Here is a 17,741-nt window from a genome sequence, read left to right on the forward strand (position 1 = left end):
TCGCAGATGTGCGCGGTGACTCACTGACTCTCGTCTCTCATTACTGGAGTTCGCAGAATATCACTTTTCACCTTGCTGTTATGAGCCCGGAACTATAATGACAGGAGCTGTGTCAGGGCGGAACGGAGAGGAGCGCACACCGGAAGTGCTGGTCCCCTGAGGCTGGAGGTCAGTGATGTCATGGCGGCTCAGTGTGCGGTGCTGTGTGCGCGGCTGAGCCCGAGAGGAATAACGTGGGGTCTCCCGGTCTGCTGCAGGGTGAGTGCTGACCCTCCCCCAATATATATATACTGCACCCCTCCCCCAATACATAGTGCACCCAGAATACACCCCTCCCCCAATATATAGTACACCCCTCCCCCAATATATAGTGCACCCACAATACACCCCTCCCCCAATATATAGTGCACCCAGAATACACCCCTCCCCAATATATATACTGCACCCCTCCCCCAATACATAGTGCACCCAGAATACACCCCTCCCCCAATACATAGTGCACCCCTCCCCCAATATATAGTGCACCCAGAATACACCCCTCCCCCAATATATAGTGCACCCAGAATACACCCCTCCCCAATATATATACTGCACCCCTCCCCCAATACATAGTGCACCCAGAATACACCCCTCCCCCAATATATAGTACACCCAGAATACACCCCTCCCCCAATATATAGTACACCCAGAATACACCCCTCCCCCAATATATACTACACCCAGAATACACCCCTCCCCCAATATATAGTGCACCCCTCCCCCAATATATACTGCACCCAGAATACACCCCTCCCCCAATATATAGTGCACCCCTCCCCCAATATATACTGCACCCAGAATACACCCCTCCCCCAATATATAGTACACCCAGAATACACCCCTCCCCCAATATATACTACACCCAGAATACACCCCTCCCCCAATATATAGTACACCCAGAATACACCCCTCCCCCAATATATACTACAACCAGAATACACCCCTCCCCCAATATATAGTACACCCAGAATACACCCCTCCCCCAATATATAGTGCACCCAGAATACACCCCTCCCCCAATATATACTGCACCCAGAATACACCCCTCCCCCAATATATAGTGCACCCACAATACACCCCTCCCCCAATATATACTACACCCAGAATACACCCCTCCCCCAATATATAGTGCACCCCTCCCCCAATATATACTGCACCCAGAATACACCCCTCCCCCAATATATAGTGCACCCCTCCCCCAATATATACTGCACCCAGAATACACCCCTCCCCCAATATATAGTGCACCCCTCCCCCAATATATACTGCACCCAGAATACACCCCTCCCCCAATATATAGTGCACCCCTCCCCCAATATATACTGCACCCAGAATACACCCCTCCCCCAATATATATATATATATACATACTGCACCCCTCCCCCAATACATAGTGCACCCAGAATACACCCCTCCCCCAATATATAGTGCACCCACAATACACCCCTCCCCCAATACATAGTGCACCCAAAATACACCCCTCCCCCAATATATAGTGCACCCCTCCCCCAATATATACTGCACCCAGAATACACCCCTCCCCCAATATATACTGCACCCAGAATACACCCCTCCCCCAATATATAGTGCACCCCTCCCCCAATATATACTGCACCCAGAATACACCCCTCCCCCAATATATATATATATACATACTGCACCCCTCCCCCAATACATAGTGCACCCAGAATACACCCCTCCCCCAATATATAGTACACCCAGAATACACCCCTCCCCCAATATATAGTGCACCCAGAATACACCCCCTCCCCCAATATATAGTGCACCCACAATACACCCCTCCCCCAATATATAGTACACCCAGAATACACCCCTCCCCCAATATATACTACACCCACAATACACCCCTCCCCCAATATATAGTGCACCCAGAATACACCCCTCCCCAATATATATATACTGCACCCCTCCCCCAATATATAGTGCACCCAGAATACACCCCTCCCCAATATATATACTGCACCCCTCCCCCAATATATACTGCACCCAGAATACACCCCTCCCCAATATATATATACTGCACCCCTCCCCCAATATATAGTGCACCCAGAATACACCCCTCCCCAATATATAGTGCACCCACAATACACCCCTCCCCCAATATATAGTACACCCAGAATACACCCCTCCCCCAATATATAGTACACCCAGAATACACCCCTCCCCCAATATATACTACACCCAGAATACACCCCTCCCCCAATATATAGTGCACCCACAATACACCCCTCCCCCAATATATAGTGCACCCACAATACACCCCTCCCCCAATATATAGTACACCCAGAATACACCCCTCCCCCAATATATAGTGCACCCACAATACACCCCTCCCCCAATATATAGTACACCCAGAATACACCCCTCCCCCAATATATACTACACCCAGAATACACCCCTCCCCCAATATATACTACACCCAGAATACACCCCTCCCCCAATATATAGTACACCCAGAATACACCCCTCCCCCAATGTATAGTGCACCTAGAATACACCCCTCCCCCAATATATAGTGCACCCAGAATACACCCCTCCCCCAATATATAGTGCACCCAGAATACACCCCTCCCCCAATATATACTACACCCAGAATACACCCCTCCCCAATATATACTACACCCAGAATACACCCCTCCCCCAATATATAGTGCACCCACAATACACCCCTCCCCCAATATATAGTGCACCCAGAATACACCCCTCCCCCAATATATAGTGCACCCACAATACACCCCTCCCCCAATATATAGTGCACCCAGAATACACCCCTCCCCCAATATATAGTGCACCCACAATACACCCCTCCCCCAATATATAGTGCACCCACAATACACCCCTCCCCCAATATATAGTACACCCAGAATACACCCCTCCCCCAATATATAGTACACCCAGAATACACCCCTCCCCCAATATATACTACACCCACAATACACCCCTCCCCCAATATATAGTGCACCCACAATACACCCCTCCCCCAATATATAGTACACCCAGAATACACCCCTCCCCCAATATATACTACACCCAGAATACACCCCTCCCCCAATATATAGTGCACCCAGAATACACCCCTCCCCCAATATATAGTACACCCAGAATACACCCCTCCCCCAATATATAGTACACCCAGAATACACCCCTCCCCCAATATATAGTACACCCAGAATACACCCCTCCCCCAATATATAGTACACCCACAATACACCCCTCCCCCAATATATAGTGCACCCAGAATACACCCCTCCCCCAATATATAGTGCACCCACAATACACCCCTCCCCCAATATATAGTGCACCCAGAATACACCCCTCCCCCAATATATAGTGCACCCAGAATACACCCCTCCCCCAATATATAGTGCACCCACAATACACCCCTCCCCCAATATATAGTACACCCAGAATACACCCCTCCCCCAATATATAGTGCACCCACAATACACCCCTCCCCAATATATAGTGCACCCAGAATACACCCCTCCCCCAATATATAGTACACCCAGAATACACCCCTCCCCCAATATATAGTGCACCCACAATACACCCCTCCCCCAATATATAGTACACCCAGAATACACCCCTCCCCCAATATATACTACACCCAGAATACACCCCTCCCCCAATATATAGTGCACCCAGAATACACCCCTCCCCCAATATATAGTACACCCAGAATACACCCCTCCCCCAATATATAGTACACCCAGAATACACCCCTCCCCCAATATATAGTACACCCAGAATACACCCCTCCCCCAATATATACTACACCCAGAATACACCCCTCCCCCAATGTATAGTACACCCAGAATACACCCCTCCCCCAATGTATAGTACACCCAGAATACACCCCTCCCCCAATATATACTACACCCAGAATACACCCCTCCCCCAATATATAGTACACCCAGAATACACCCCTCCCCCAATGTATAGTGCACCTAGAATACACCCCTCCCCAATATATACTACACCCAGAATACACCCCTCCCCCAATATATAGTGCACCCAGAATACACCCCTCCCCCAATATATAGTGCACCCAGAATACACCCCTCCCCCAATATATAGTGCACCCACAATACACCCCTCCCCCAATATATAGTACACCCAGAATACACCCCTCCCCCAATATATAGTACACCCAGAATACACCCCTCCCCCAATATATAGTGCACCCACAATACACCCCTCCCCCAATATATAGTACACCCAGAATACACCCCTCCCCCAATATATAGTGCACCCACAATACACCCCTCCCCCAATATATAGTGCACCCAGAATACACCCCTCCCCCAATATATAGTGCACCCACAATACACCCCTCCCCCAATATATAGTGCACCCAGAATACACCCCTCCCCCAATATATAGTGCACCCACAATACACCCCTCCCCCAATATATAGTACACCCAGAATACACCCCTCCCCCAATATATACTACACCCAGAATACACCCCTCCCCAATATATAGTGCACCCACAATACACCCCTCCCCCAATATATAGTGCACCCAGAATACACCCCTCCCCAATATATATATACTGCACCCCTCCCCCAATATATAGTGCACCCAGAATACACCCCTCCCCCAATATATAGTGCACCCAGAATACACCCCTCCCCCAATATATAGTGCACCCAGAATACACCCCTACCCCAATATATAGTGCACCCAGAATACACCCCTCCCCCAATATATACTGCACCCAGAATACACCCCTCCCCCAAAATATAGTGCACCCAGAATACACCCCTCCCCCAATATATAGTACACCCAGAATACACCCCTCCCCCAATATATAGTGCACCCAGAATACACCCCTCCCCCAATATATAGTACACCCAGAATACAACCCTCCCCCAATATATACTACACCCAGAATACACCCCTCCCCCAATATATAGTGCACCCAGAATACACCCCTCCCCCAATATATAGTGCACCCAGAATACACCCCTCCCCCAATATATACTACACCCAGAATACACCCCTCCCCCAATATATAGTGCACCCAGAATACACCCCTCCCCCAATATATACTACACCCAGAATACACCCCTCCCCCAATATATAGTGCACCCAGAATACACCCCTCCCCCAATATATAGTACACCCAGAATACACCCCTCCCCCAATATATAGTACACCCAGAATACACCCCTCCCCCAATATATACTACACCCAGAATACACCCCTCCCCCAATATATAGTGCACCCAGAATACACCCCTCCCCCAATATATAGTGCACCCAGAATACACCCCTCCCCCAATATATAGTGCACCCACAATACACCCCTCCCCCAATATATAGTGCACCCACAATACACCCCTCCCCCAATATATAGTACACCCAGAATACACCCCTCCCCCAATATATACTGCACTCAGAATACACCCCTCCCCCAATATATAGTGCACCTAGAATACACCCCTACCCCAATATATAGTGCACCCAGAATACACCCTTCCCCCAATATATATATATACAGCACCCCTCCCCCAATATATACTGCACTCAGAATACACCTTTTCCCCAATATATATATACAGCACCCCTCCCCCAATATATAATGCACCTAGAATACACCCTTCCCCCAATATATATATACAGCACCCCTCCCCCAATATATAGTGCACCCAGAATACACCCCTCCCCCAATATATATATACAGCACCCCTCCCCCAATATATACTGCACCCAGAATACATCCCTCCCCCATATATATATGTATATACATATACTGCACCCCTCCCCCAATATATACTGCACCTAGAATACACCCCTCCCCCATATATATACGTATATTGGACCCCTCCCCCAATATATACTGCACCCAGAATACACCCCTCCCCCAATATATATATATATATATATATATATATATATATATATATATCTATATATCTATATATCTAATTGTCTAAGGGTTTTTCCGTCTGTCTGTCTGTCTGTCTTTCTGTCTGTCTGTCTGTCTGTCCTGGAAATCCCGCCAGGCCTCGACCAATCAGAGACGGCACAGCATGGCAACGATGTCATAATGGAAATCCCACGTCTCTAATTGGTCGAGGCCGCCAGGCCTCGACCAATCAGCGACGGGCACAGTATCGACGTAGATGTCATAATAGTTCCCATGGCGACGATGATGTCATGTAAGGTTGCCTCGACCAATCAGCGACGGGCACAGTCTGCCGCCAGGCCTCGACCAATCAGCGACGGGCACAGCATGACGATGATGATGTCATAAAGGTTGCCTCAACCAATCAGCGACGAGCACAGTCTGCCACGAATTCTGGAATCATCATTGTCCATATACAACGGGGACATGCATATTCTAGAATACCCGATGCGTTAGAATCGGGCCACAATCTAGTATATATATACCGTATTTTCCGGCGTATAAGACGACTGGGCGTATAAGACGACCCCCCAACTTTACCAGTTAAAAAATAAAATCTTCTTAAAAGTCGGGGGTCTTCTTATACACCCTATGTCGTCTTATAGGGCCGGTGAATATGTGCCTTTTGGGGGGGGGGAGTGATCCTGATGAGGACGAGGGGGCGTCTCACAGGAAAGTGAGTATCCCCCATTACCTTATCATAGCGCTGCAGCGTGGGGTCTCTGTGCTGGGAGCGGCGGCTGCTGTGCTGTGCTGTGCTGTGCTGTGCTGTGCTGTGGCGGCTCCTCTTCTGCAGTGTGGGGCCTCTGGTGCTGTGGGGCGGTGGCGGCGGCGTATCTTCATACAGTCGGGGCTCCTCCGGCATCTCAAAGACTGGAAGCCCCGCCGGCAACTCCATGGGTACAATGCGGTCAGGTGGCCTCCGGGAAAATGGCCGCTGCTCAGATTCAGATCTCGTCCCGAGATCTCGGGAGACGAGATCTGAATCTGAGCAGTGGCCATTTTCCCGGAGGCAGCTCAATAGGTGCGATGCGGTGGCCCGGCCGCTGGGGGCTGCGCATGCTCAGATTCAGATCTCAACGAGATCTGAATCTAAGCAGCGGCCATTTTCCCGGAGGCCAGCGCATTGTACCGATGGAGTTGCCGGCGGGGCTTCCAGGCTGAGATGCCGGAGGAGCCCCCACTGCATGAAGATACGCCGCCGCCGCCACCGCCCCACAGGCCCCACACTGCAGAAGAGGAGCCGCCACAGCACAGCAGCCGCCGCCGCTCCCAGCACAGAGACCCCACGCTGCAGCGCTATGATAAGGTAATGGGGGATACTCACTTTTCTGTGAGACGCCCCCTCGTCGTCATCAGGATCACTCCCCCCCCCACCCACCATATACACCCGGCGTACAAGGCGATTCCCGGCGTACAAGACGACCCCCGACTTTTAAGAAGATTTTCAGGGGTTAAAAAGTCGTCTTGTACGCCGGAAAATACGGTATATATATATCTATATATATACATACAGCACCCCTCACCCAATATATAATGCACCTAGAATACACCCTTCCCCCAATATATCTATATATATAATTGTCTAAGGGTTTTTCCGTCTGTCTGTCTGTCTGTCTGTCTTTCTGTCTGTCTGTCTGTCTGTCTGTCTGTCCTGGAAATCCCGCGTCTCTGATTGGTCGAGGCCGCCAGGCCTCGACCAATCAGCGACGGGCACAATATCGACATAGATGTCATAATTGTTGCCATGGCGACGATGATGTCATAAAGGTTGCCTCGACCAATCAGCGACGGGCACAGTCTGCCGCGAATTCTGGAATCATCATTGTCCATATACTACGGGGACATGATGCATATTCTAGAATACCCGATGCGTTAGAATCGGGCCACAGTCTAGTATATATATATATACAGCACCCCTCCCCCAATATATAGTGCACCTAGAATACACCCTTCCCCAATATATATATATTGGACCCCTCCCCCAATATATACTGCACCCAGAATACACCCCTCGCCCATATATATATATACAGTGCCTACAAGTAGTATTCAGCCCCCTGCAGATTTAGCAGGTTTAATAAGATGCAAATAAGTTAGAGCCTTCAAACTTCAAACAAGAGCAGGATTTATTAACAGATGCATAAATCTTACAAACCAAAAAGTTTTGTTGCTCAGTTAAATTTTTATAAATTTTAAACATAAAAGTGTGGGTCAATTATTATTCAACCCCTAGGTTTAATATTTAGTGGAATAACCTTTGTTTGCAATTACAGCTAATAATCGTCTTTTATAAGACCTGATCAGGCCGGCACAGGTCTCTGGAGTTATCTTGGCCCACTCCTCCATGTAGATCTTCTCCAAGTTATCTAGGTTCTTTGGGTGTCTCATGTGGACTTTAATCTTGAGCTCCTTCCACAAGTTTTCAATTGGGTTAAGGTCAGGAGACTGACTAGGCCACTGCAACACCTTGATTTTTTGCCTCTTGAACCAGGCCTTGGTTTTCTTGGCTGTGTGCTTTGGGTCGTTGTCTTGTTGGAAGATGAAATGACGACCCATCTTAAGATCCTTGATGGAGGAGCGGAGGTTCTTGGCCAAAATCTCCAGGTAGGCCGTGCTATCCATCTTCCCATGGATGCGGACCAGATGGCCAGGCCCCTTGGCTGACAAACAGCCCCACAGCATGATGCTGCCACCACCATGCTTGACTGTAGGGATGGTATTCTTGGGGTCGTATGCAGTGCCATCCAGTCTCCAAACATCACGTGTGTGGTTGGCACCAAAGATCTCGATCTTGGTCTCATCAGACCAGGGAACCTTGAACCAGTCAGTCTCAGAGTCCTCCAAGTGATCATGAGCAAACTGTAGACGAGCCTTGACATGACGCTTTGAAAGTAAAGGTACCTTACGGGTTCGTCTGGAACGGAGACCATTGTGGTGGAGTATGTTACTTATGGTATTGACTGAAACCAATGTCCCCACTGCCATGAGATCTTCCCGGAGCTCCTTCCTTGTTGTCCTTGGGTTAGCCTTGACTCTTCGGACAAGCCTGGCCTCGGCACGGTAGGAAACTTTCAAAGGCTGTCCAGGCCATGGAAGGCTAACAGTAGTTCCATAAGCCTTCCACTTCCGGATGATGCTCCCAACAGTGGAGACAGGTAGGCCCAACTCCTTGGAAAGGGTTTTGTACCCCTTGCCAGCCTTGTGACCCTCCACGATCTTGTCTCTGATGGCCTTGGAATGCTCCTTTGTCTTTCCCATGTTCCCATGTTGACCATGTATGAGTGCTGTTCACAAGTTTGGGGAGGGTCTTAAATAGTCAGAAAAGGCTGGATAAAGAGATAATTAATCCAAACATGTGAAGCTCATTGTTCTTTGTGCCTGAACTACTTCTTAATACTTTAGGGGAACCAAACAGAATTCTGGGGGTTTTTCACAATTAAAAAAAATAAATAAACAAAGAAATAACATTCTTTTTTGCTGCAGTGCATTTCACACTTCCAGGCTGATCTACAGTCCAAATGTCACAATGCCAAGTTAATTCCAAATGTGTAAACCTGCTAAATCTGCAGGGGGTTGAATACTACTTGTAGGCACTGTATATACATATACTGCACCCCTCCCCCAATATATACTGCACCTAGAATACACCCCTCCCCAATATATATATACACTGCACCCCTCCCCCAATATATACTGCACTCAGAATACACCCTTCCCCAATATATATATACAGCACCCCTCCCCCAATATATACTGCACCTAGAATACACCCCTCCCCAATATATATATATACATCACCCCTCACCCAATATATACTGCACCCAGAATACACCCCTCCCCAATATATATATACTGCACCTCTCCCCCAATATATAGTGCACCTAGAATACACCCCTCCCCCAATATATATATACAGCACCCCTCCCCCAATATATACTGCACCTAGAATACACTCCTCCCCCAATATATATATATATATATATATATATATATATATATATATATATATATTTATTTATATACCGCTCTCCTCCCCCAATATATCCTACACCCCTTCACCAATATATACTGCACCCAGAACACACCCACCCCCAATATATACCGCACCCCTCTCCCAACATATACTGCACCTAGAATACACCCCTCCCCAATATATATATACACTGCACCCCTCCCCCAATATATACTGCACTCAGAATACACCCTTCCCCAATATATATATACAGCACCCCTCCCCCAATATATACTGCACCTAGAATACACCCCTCCCCAATGTATATATACAGCACCCCTCCCCCAATATATACTGCACCTAGAATACACCCCTCCCCAATATATATATATACATCACCCCTCACCCAATATATACTGCACCCAGAATACACCCCTCCCCAATATATATATACTGCACCTCTCCCCCAATATATAGTGCACCTAGAATACACCCCTCCCCCAATATATATATACAGCACCCCTCCCCCAATATATACTGCACCTAGAATACACTCCTCCCCCAATATATATATATATATATATATATATATATATATATACCGCTCTCCTCCCCCAATATATCCTACACCCCTTCACCAATATATACTGCACCCAGAACACACCCACCCCCAATATATACCGCACCCCTCTCCCAACATATACTGCACATCTTCCCAATATATACCTCACCCCTCTCCCAATATACACTGCACATCTTCCCAATGTATACTGCACCCCAGAATACACCCCTCCCCCTCCTGCACCCCTCAAAAACTTTTATACCATTGGGCAGTGAAGAAAAAATAATTCTACATTTTTACCACCAAGATGGTGTTTGCCGCAAATTTTACATTTTCACACAGGGAAATGGGTAAAAATGGCACCAGATTTTGTCCCACAATTTCTGATGAATGTAGAAATACCCCATATGTGGCAGTACAGTGCTACTTAGCGATACGGAGAGACTCGGGAAGCACGGAGGACTATTTGCCTCCTGGAGCGCAGATTTTCCCCTGGAGCGCAGATTTTCCTAGAAGAGTTTGCGGATTCCATAGAAAAGCAGAATTCCCCCTCAAGTGACCCCATTTTGGAAATTACAACCCTATGGGCATTTATCTACAGATGTAGTGACGATTTTGACTCAGTGGGTGTTTTCCAGAAACAAGCAGCAGTGGATGTTGCTGAGTGAAAATTTCAAACTGCCTCTGTAGTGACCAGTATGCTGTAGTCACCAGTACGTTGTACTCACCAGAATGCTGTAGTGACCAGCACGCTGTAGTGACCAGTACGTTGTAGAGACCGATAAGGTATATATCTCCCGATGAGCATAGGGTTTAACTAGGCTTACCCTGTGTATTGTGTGTCTAATTGGCAATTGTTGCGGGGACCAGTACGTTGCAGTCACCAATACATTATGCCCGGCTCACGCTTCTGAAGACACGCACCCGTAAGTTAGGCGGGCTCTCATCACTACAGAAATCCCAAACATGTGGACTCTAAATGTGGTTTAGACACACTGGGGCTCAGAAGGGAGGAGGAAATTTGGATTTGGGAACGGAGAATTTGCTGAATTTCTTCTGGGGGGAGAATAGCCATTTAGCGTTTCCAGAGCCTTTGTGCTACCAGTAATGTGGAAGCCCCCTATATTTTCCGTTAACAGATGACAGACCTGAGTGGGGACTTTTTTTTGTGGATTGAGTTGAAGCTTTTATTGGGAACATTTTACATAACGTTTGGGATCACACTTATCCTGCGCTCTACGCTGAGCACTTTCTTTGGGGTTTCCATCTAAATCTCTTGAGAGACCTGACAGATGAAACCCCTGAGGGATCCATTCACTATCAGGCTCCATCTGGACTCTGTTCAGAGGTGTCCTTCTTGTCAGAAGTCCACAAAACTGTGACTGACTGCACTTTTATGCAATCCTAAAAAGACGGACACCGCCAGATCGCAGGTCCTTTGGTGTCCACAGTGCCTCCATCTCCCTCATTATAGGGAATCTTCCAACGGGAGTACTGTCTGAATCACGTATTTCAGAGATTTACAAGGAAACCCCCGTGTAAGCGCTCAGCGCAGAGGGCAGGATAAATGTGCACAGAGCCTTACTGCGATCTTTGGGAGGCTGAATGAAAAAATCAACAGCATGTTAAGTATTGGTTTTATTTATTTTTTACACCGTTCCTCATGCGGTATAAGTGATTAGGCGACTTTATTCTTCGGGTCGGTGCGATTACAGCGATACCAGATTTATATCGGGTTTTTATGTTTGGCTCTGTCACGCAGTAAAAGATGCTTTTTATTGGGAAAATTAGTTTTTGTATTACCACAATTTGAGAGCTATAATTTTTCCATATTTTGGCCCACAGAGTCATGTGATGTTTTGTTTTTTTGCGGGATGAGCTGAAATTTTTATTGGTACCATTTTCGGGCACATGACATTTTTTCATCGCTTTCTATTCTGATTTTTGGGAGACAGAATGAACAAAATCCAGCAATTCAGGAATTGCTTTTTGGTTTTTTTGTTATACCGTTCCACGTTTGGGAAAATTGATAAAGCAGTTTTATTCTTCGGGTCAGTACGATTACAGCGATACCTCAGTTATGTATTTTTTTATGTCTTGGCGCTTTTACACAATAAAAATTATTTTATAGAAAAAATAAGTGTTTTTGCATTGCTTTATTCTGAGAGCTATAACTGCATTTATTGCTCTTTTTGTTTGGCGGTATGATAAAGCATTTTTTTTTACTAGTTTTTTATTTATTTTATTTTTTTACGGTGTTCACTGAAGGGGTTAACTGGCAGGCCATTCCGGACACACTGATACCAAATATGTGTACTTTTATTGTTTTGTATTTACATAAATGTATTTATTGGACAAATGTGTTTTTCTTTAGGGATTTAAAAAAAAAACAATTTTTACACTTTAATTTTTTTTTTTTTTAACTTTTTTACATTGTCTCAGGATGGGGACATCACTGTGTAGCATCAGGTCGCTGCTCTGATATTCTGCACTGCATAGCATCAGATCAGGATCTGACTGGCAGGGAAGGAGACGCTCACAAGCCACCTTCCTTGCACGACCCGGAAGGACCCCACAGCCATCTTGGGGCCGGGGGTCTCCATGGAGACCATCAGGACATCGCGATCAGGACAACGCAATCGCATCGCGTTGTCCTGATGGAAGTGCACAGGGAGTGGGCTTCTACTGACTGGCATTAGAGGGTTTAAATGCCCACTAGCACCAATCGTGGGTGTTGCTGCGGGGTGTCAGCTGTCACATACAGCTATTTCTCGCACCCAATCGCTGCAGTTCTCAGTGTGAGGCCGTGCGATCAGTGCGCCATACTAGTACTACTGTTTACGGCAACACAGGTCCCGCAGAACAGTACTAGTACGGCGCATGTCGGGAAGGGTTAATATATCCTCCACCACAACACTACACCCCATCATCAAAGACCCCATCGTATATTCTACACCCCACCCCTGCTTTATTGCCACCATTCAAAACAGGTTTTTGCTGTTGATTTCTACAGATTTATATTCCGGGTAACACATGGCGGAGCTGCGCCTGTTCTGGTCGGTTGCTGAGTACCCTTCCCCCACCCCCCCCAGGATACAAAAAGAGAGAATCAAAAGCAGGGGTAAGGCTACAAGATGGTGGACGTCTTTCTGTTGCCCCTTCACCATTGGGAGTCTTGGGCGCATGCTCATTTCCCGCGTCTCTTCTATGGCGGTGTACTTTGCCCCTGCCTTCAGACCTTTCCATATAAAGTGGCCATCTGACCCTTCCTGTCTTCTGTCCCAGTAGCCGGTGTCCTGGAAGTCCTTGGCGATCACTGTGGCGGTAGGAGGAGCGCTGATGGCCGGCATGAAATACGTTAAGAAGGAGAAAGAGGAAAGTGAGTTTGCAGTTGTTGTACTGGGGAACGTACAGCTAAGCAAAAAAGTCGGCAGCCAATCACGCCTGTCGGCAGACATGAGGCGGCCCTATAAGACAAAACTTTTTTCTTCTCTTAACATGTGGTTGGATATTTTAATTTTTTTTCTTCACTCAGAGATTGAGAAAGAAAAGAACCGGTCGCTGGGGAAGCCATTACTTGGCGGACCCTTCTCTTTAATCGATCACAACGGCCTCCCGAAGACGGACCAGCACTTCCTGGGCCAGTGGATCCTGCTGTACTTCGGGTTCACACACTGCCCAGACATCTGCCCCGAAGAGATCGAGAAGATGGTGCAGGTCGTGGACGAGATCGGTAAATTGCTTCGATTCTCTCCTTGTCCCCCATCTTACCCAGACTCCTACACGACCTGACAGATTTGTGGAGGTGGCCATATTGTTGTTTTTTCACCTTTCCCAGGGAGAGAGCACAGTGGGAAAGTATGTGAGTATTTCGTCAGTAGTGACCTTCCCCCATCTTACACTTTCAGAAGCCCTTAAAAAAGTTCCGAACCTCACCCCTGTGTTCATCACCATTGATCCGGAACGGGACGATAAAGACGCAGTCGCCAGTTATATTAAAGGTATGATGGAGGTTAATTCTCCTGGAGAAGTCGTGGTGAATATCACCCCCAATAACTTTTTGTCTGTGCAGAGTTCTCTCCAAAATTGGTGGGTCTGACCGGCACGGTGGGGCAGATCGAACAGGTGGCCAAGGCGTATCGGGTGTACTTCAGCCCAGGACCAAAGGACGATGATAGCGACTACATTGTGAGTAGAGCGGCCATGTCTGGGGCGTGCTTGGCAACTGAAATCACCTATTAGATCTGTGGGGGTCCGACACCTGCCACCCCCATTGTCAGCTAATTAATACACTGTGACATAGTGGTTTTGTAGCTCAGTGTCTATTAAAGTGAATGTGATATCTGAGCTACCGTTTCGAGAGCGAGCACTGCACGGAATTGTGCACTGTTCCTTTAAATAGTCCCATGCCCCCAACAATGTATAAAGCAAAGGTTGCCCCCTGCTGGCTGCCACCAAAAACGCTTTAATTTACCAACAGTATCATGTTTATTTTGCCTCCCATCTAAATCTCTCGAGGTGACAGGACTACATGTGGGGGCTCTGACTTTTCGTCTTGGCGTTGTTATCAATGAGATCAAATGTTCCCACCCACCATGTAACCGTATCCTCTCTTCCCCCGCAGGTGGACCATACCATTGTCATGTACCTCGTGGGACCAGATGGCGGCTTTGTAGATTATTATGGACAGAACAAGACAAGTTCAGAAATCACCGGCTCCATAGCTCTACATATGACGCGATTCCAGAACGCGCGATAACTCCACCGCGTCCTCCATGTTTACTGTGGACTAGATCTTCCCCTTCCAAGGTGGCGACTGCCAGTTTACACTCTCCATTTTGTATATTTTATACATATATGCGCGGCTACGAGAAATGATTGTAAATTATAAATATGATTAAATGATTTTTCTACAGACTTGTCCTGGGTTTTATTTTTATACATAGTATAGTAGTTATATTCTTGTACATAGAGGACAGTATTATAGTAGTTATATTCTTGTACATAGGGGCAGTATTATAGTAGTTATATTCTTGTACATAGGGGGCAGTATTATAGTAGTTATATTCTTATACATAGGGGGCAGTATTATAGTAGTTATAGTCTTGTACATAGGGGCAGTATTATAGTAGTTATATTCTTGTACATGGGGGCAATATTATAGTAGTTATATTCTTATACATAGGGGGCAGTATTATAGTAGTTATATTCTTGTACATAGGGGCAGTATTATAGTAGTTATATTGTACATAGGAGCAGTATTATAGTAGTTATATTCTTGTACATAGGGGCAGTATTATAGTAGTTATATTCTTGTATATAGGAGCAGTATTATAGTAGTTATATTCTTGAACATAGGAGCAGTATTATAGTAGTTATATTCTTGAACATAGGAGCAGTATTATAGTAGTTATATTCTTGTATATAGGGGCAGTATTATAGTAGTTATATTGTACATAGGAGCAGTATTATAGTAGTTATATTCTTGTACATAGGAGCAGTATTATAGTAGTTATATTCTTGTACATAGGGGCAGTATTATAGTAGTTATATTCTTGTACATAGGAGCAGTATTATAGTAGTTATATTCTTGCACATAGGGGGCAGTATTATAGTAGCTATATTCTTGTACATAGCAGTATTATAGTAGTTATATTCTTGTACATAGGGGGCAGTATTATAGTTATATTCTTGTACATAGGGGCAGTATTATAGTAGTTATATTCTTGTACATAGGGGCAGTATTATAGTAGTTATATTCTTGTACATAGGGGGCAGTATTATAGTAGTTATATTCTTGTACATAGGGGGCAGTATTATAGTAGTTATATTCTTGCACATAGGGGGCAGTATTATAGTAGTTATATTCTTGTACATAGGGGCAGTATTATGGTAGTTATATTCTTGTACATAGGGGGCAGTATTATAGTAGTTACATTCCTGTACATAGGGGCAGTATTATAGTAGTTATATTCTTGCACATAGGGGGCAGTATTATGGTTGTTATATTCTTGTACATCGGGGCAGTATTATAGTAGTTATATTCTTGTACATAGGGGCAGTATTATAGTAGTTACATTCCTGTACATAGGGGCAGTATTATAGTAGTTATATTCTTGTACATAGGGGGCAGTATTATGGTAGTTATATTCTTGTACATCGGGGGCAGTATTATAATTGTTATATTCTTGTACATAGGGGCAGTATTATAGTAGTTATATTCTTGTACATAGGGGTAGTATTATAGTAGTTATATTCTTGTACATAGGGGTAGTATTATAGTAGTTATATTCTTGTACATAGGAGCAGTATTATAGTAGTTATATTCTTGCACATAGGGGGCAGTATTATAGTAGTTATATTCTTGTACATAGGGGGCAGTATTATAGTAGTTATATTCTTGTACATAGGGGCAGTATTATAGTAGTTATATTCTTGTACATAGGGGCAGTATTATAGTAGTTATATTCTTGTACATAGAGGCAGTATTATAGTAGTTATATTCTTGTACATAGGGAGCAGTATTATAGTAGTTATATTCTTGTACATAGGAGCAGTATTATAGTAGTTATATTCTTGTACATAGGGGCAGTATTATAGTAGTTATATTCTTGTACATAGGGGCAGTATTATAGTAGTTATATTCTTGTACATAGGAGCAGTATTATAGTAGTTATATTCTTGTGCATAGGAGCAGTATTATAGTAGTTATATTCTTGTACATAGCAGCAGTATTATAGTAGTTATATTCTTGTACATAGGAGCAGTATTATACCAATTATATTCTTGTACATAGGAGCAGTATTATAGTAGTTATATTCTTGTACATAGGGGCAGTATTATAGTAGTTATATTCTTGTACATAGGAGCAGTATTATAGTAGTTATATTCTTGTACATAGGAGCAGTATTATAGTAGTTATATTCTTGTACATAGGAGCAGTATTATACCAATTATATTCTTGTACATAGGAGCAGTATTATAGTAGTTATATTCTTGTACATAGGGGCAGTATTATAGTAGTTATATTCTTGTACATAGGAGCAGTATTATAGTAGTTATATTCTTGTACATAGAGGGCAGTATTATAGTAGTTATTCTTGTACATAGGGGCAGTATTATAGTAGTTATATTCTTGTACATAGGGGCAGTATTATAGTAGTTATATTCTTGTACATAGGGGCAGTATTATAGTAGTTATATTCTTCTACATAGGGGCAGTATTATAGTAGTTACATTCCTGTACATAGGG

General features: G+C 45.1%; 1 protein-coding gene across 2 annotated transcripts; it reads left to right on the plus strand.

Moving 5' to 3' along the window:
* On the plus strand, positions 1 to 15,406 carry SCO1 (synthesis of cytochrome C oxidase 1). 2 transcript variants are annotated; one of them, XM_077254735.1, is made up of 7 exons: positions 1 to 258; positions 13,503 to 13,610; positions 13,778 to 13,868; positions 14,025 to 14,222; positions 14,398 to 14,490; positions 14,562 to 14,677; positions 15,114 to 15,406. In XM_077254735.1, exons 1-7 carry the CDS (start codon positions 181 to 183, stop codon positions 15,246 to 15,248), a joined length of 819 nt encoding a protein of 272 aa, XP_077110850.1. In that variant the 5' UTR covers positions 1 to 180; the 3' UTR covers positions 15,249 to 15,406. The 2 variants fall into 2 exon arrangements, with proteins under 2 accessions (XP_077110850.1, XP_077110851.1); XM_077254736.1 differs by having other exon boundaries at positions 172 to 258; positions 13,775 to 13,868.
* The last annotated feature ends 2,335 nt before the right edge of the window (positions 15,407 to 17,741 follow it).

The sequence above is a fragment of the Ranitomeya variabilis genome, chromosome 4, assembly GCF_051348905.1.
Source record: "Ranitomeya variabilis isolate aRanVar5 chromosome 4, aRanVar5.hap1, whole genome shotgun sequence".
NCBI lineage: Eukaryota > Metazoa > Chordata > Amphibia > Anura > Dendrobatidae > Ranitomeya > Ranitomeya variabilis.

Coding starts and splice junctions, on each gene's coding strand:
- SCO1 (XM_077254735.1), top strand. CDS start 181: ATGGCGGCTCAGTGTGCGGTGCTGTGTGCGCGGCTGAGCCCGAGAGGA. Junction 13,611..13,777: donor AGAGAGAATCAAAAGCAGGG/GTAAGGCTACAA, acceptor CTGTCCCAGTAG/CCGGTGTCCTGGAAGTCCTT. Junction 14,491..14,561: donor AGTCGCCAGTTATATTAAAG/GTATGATGGAGG, acceptor TTGTCTGTGCAG/AGTTCTCTCCAAAATTGGTG.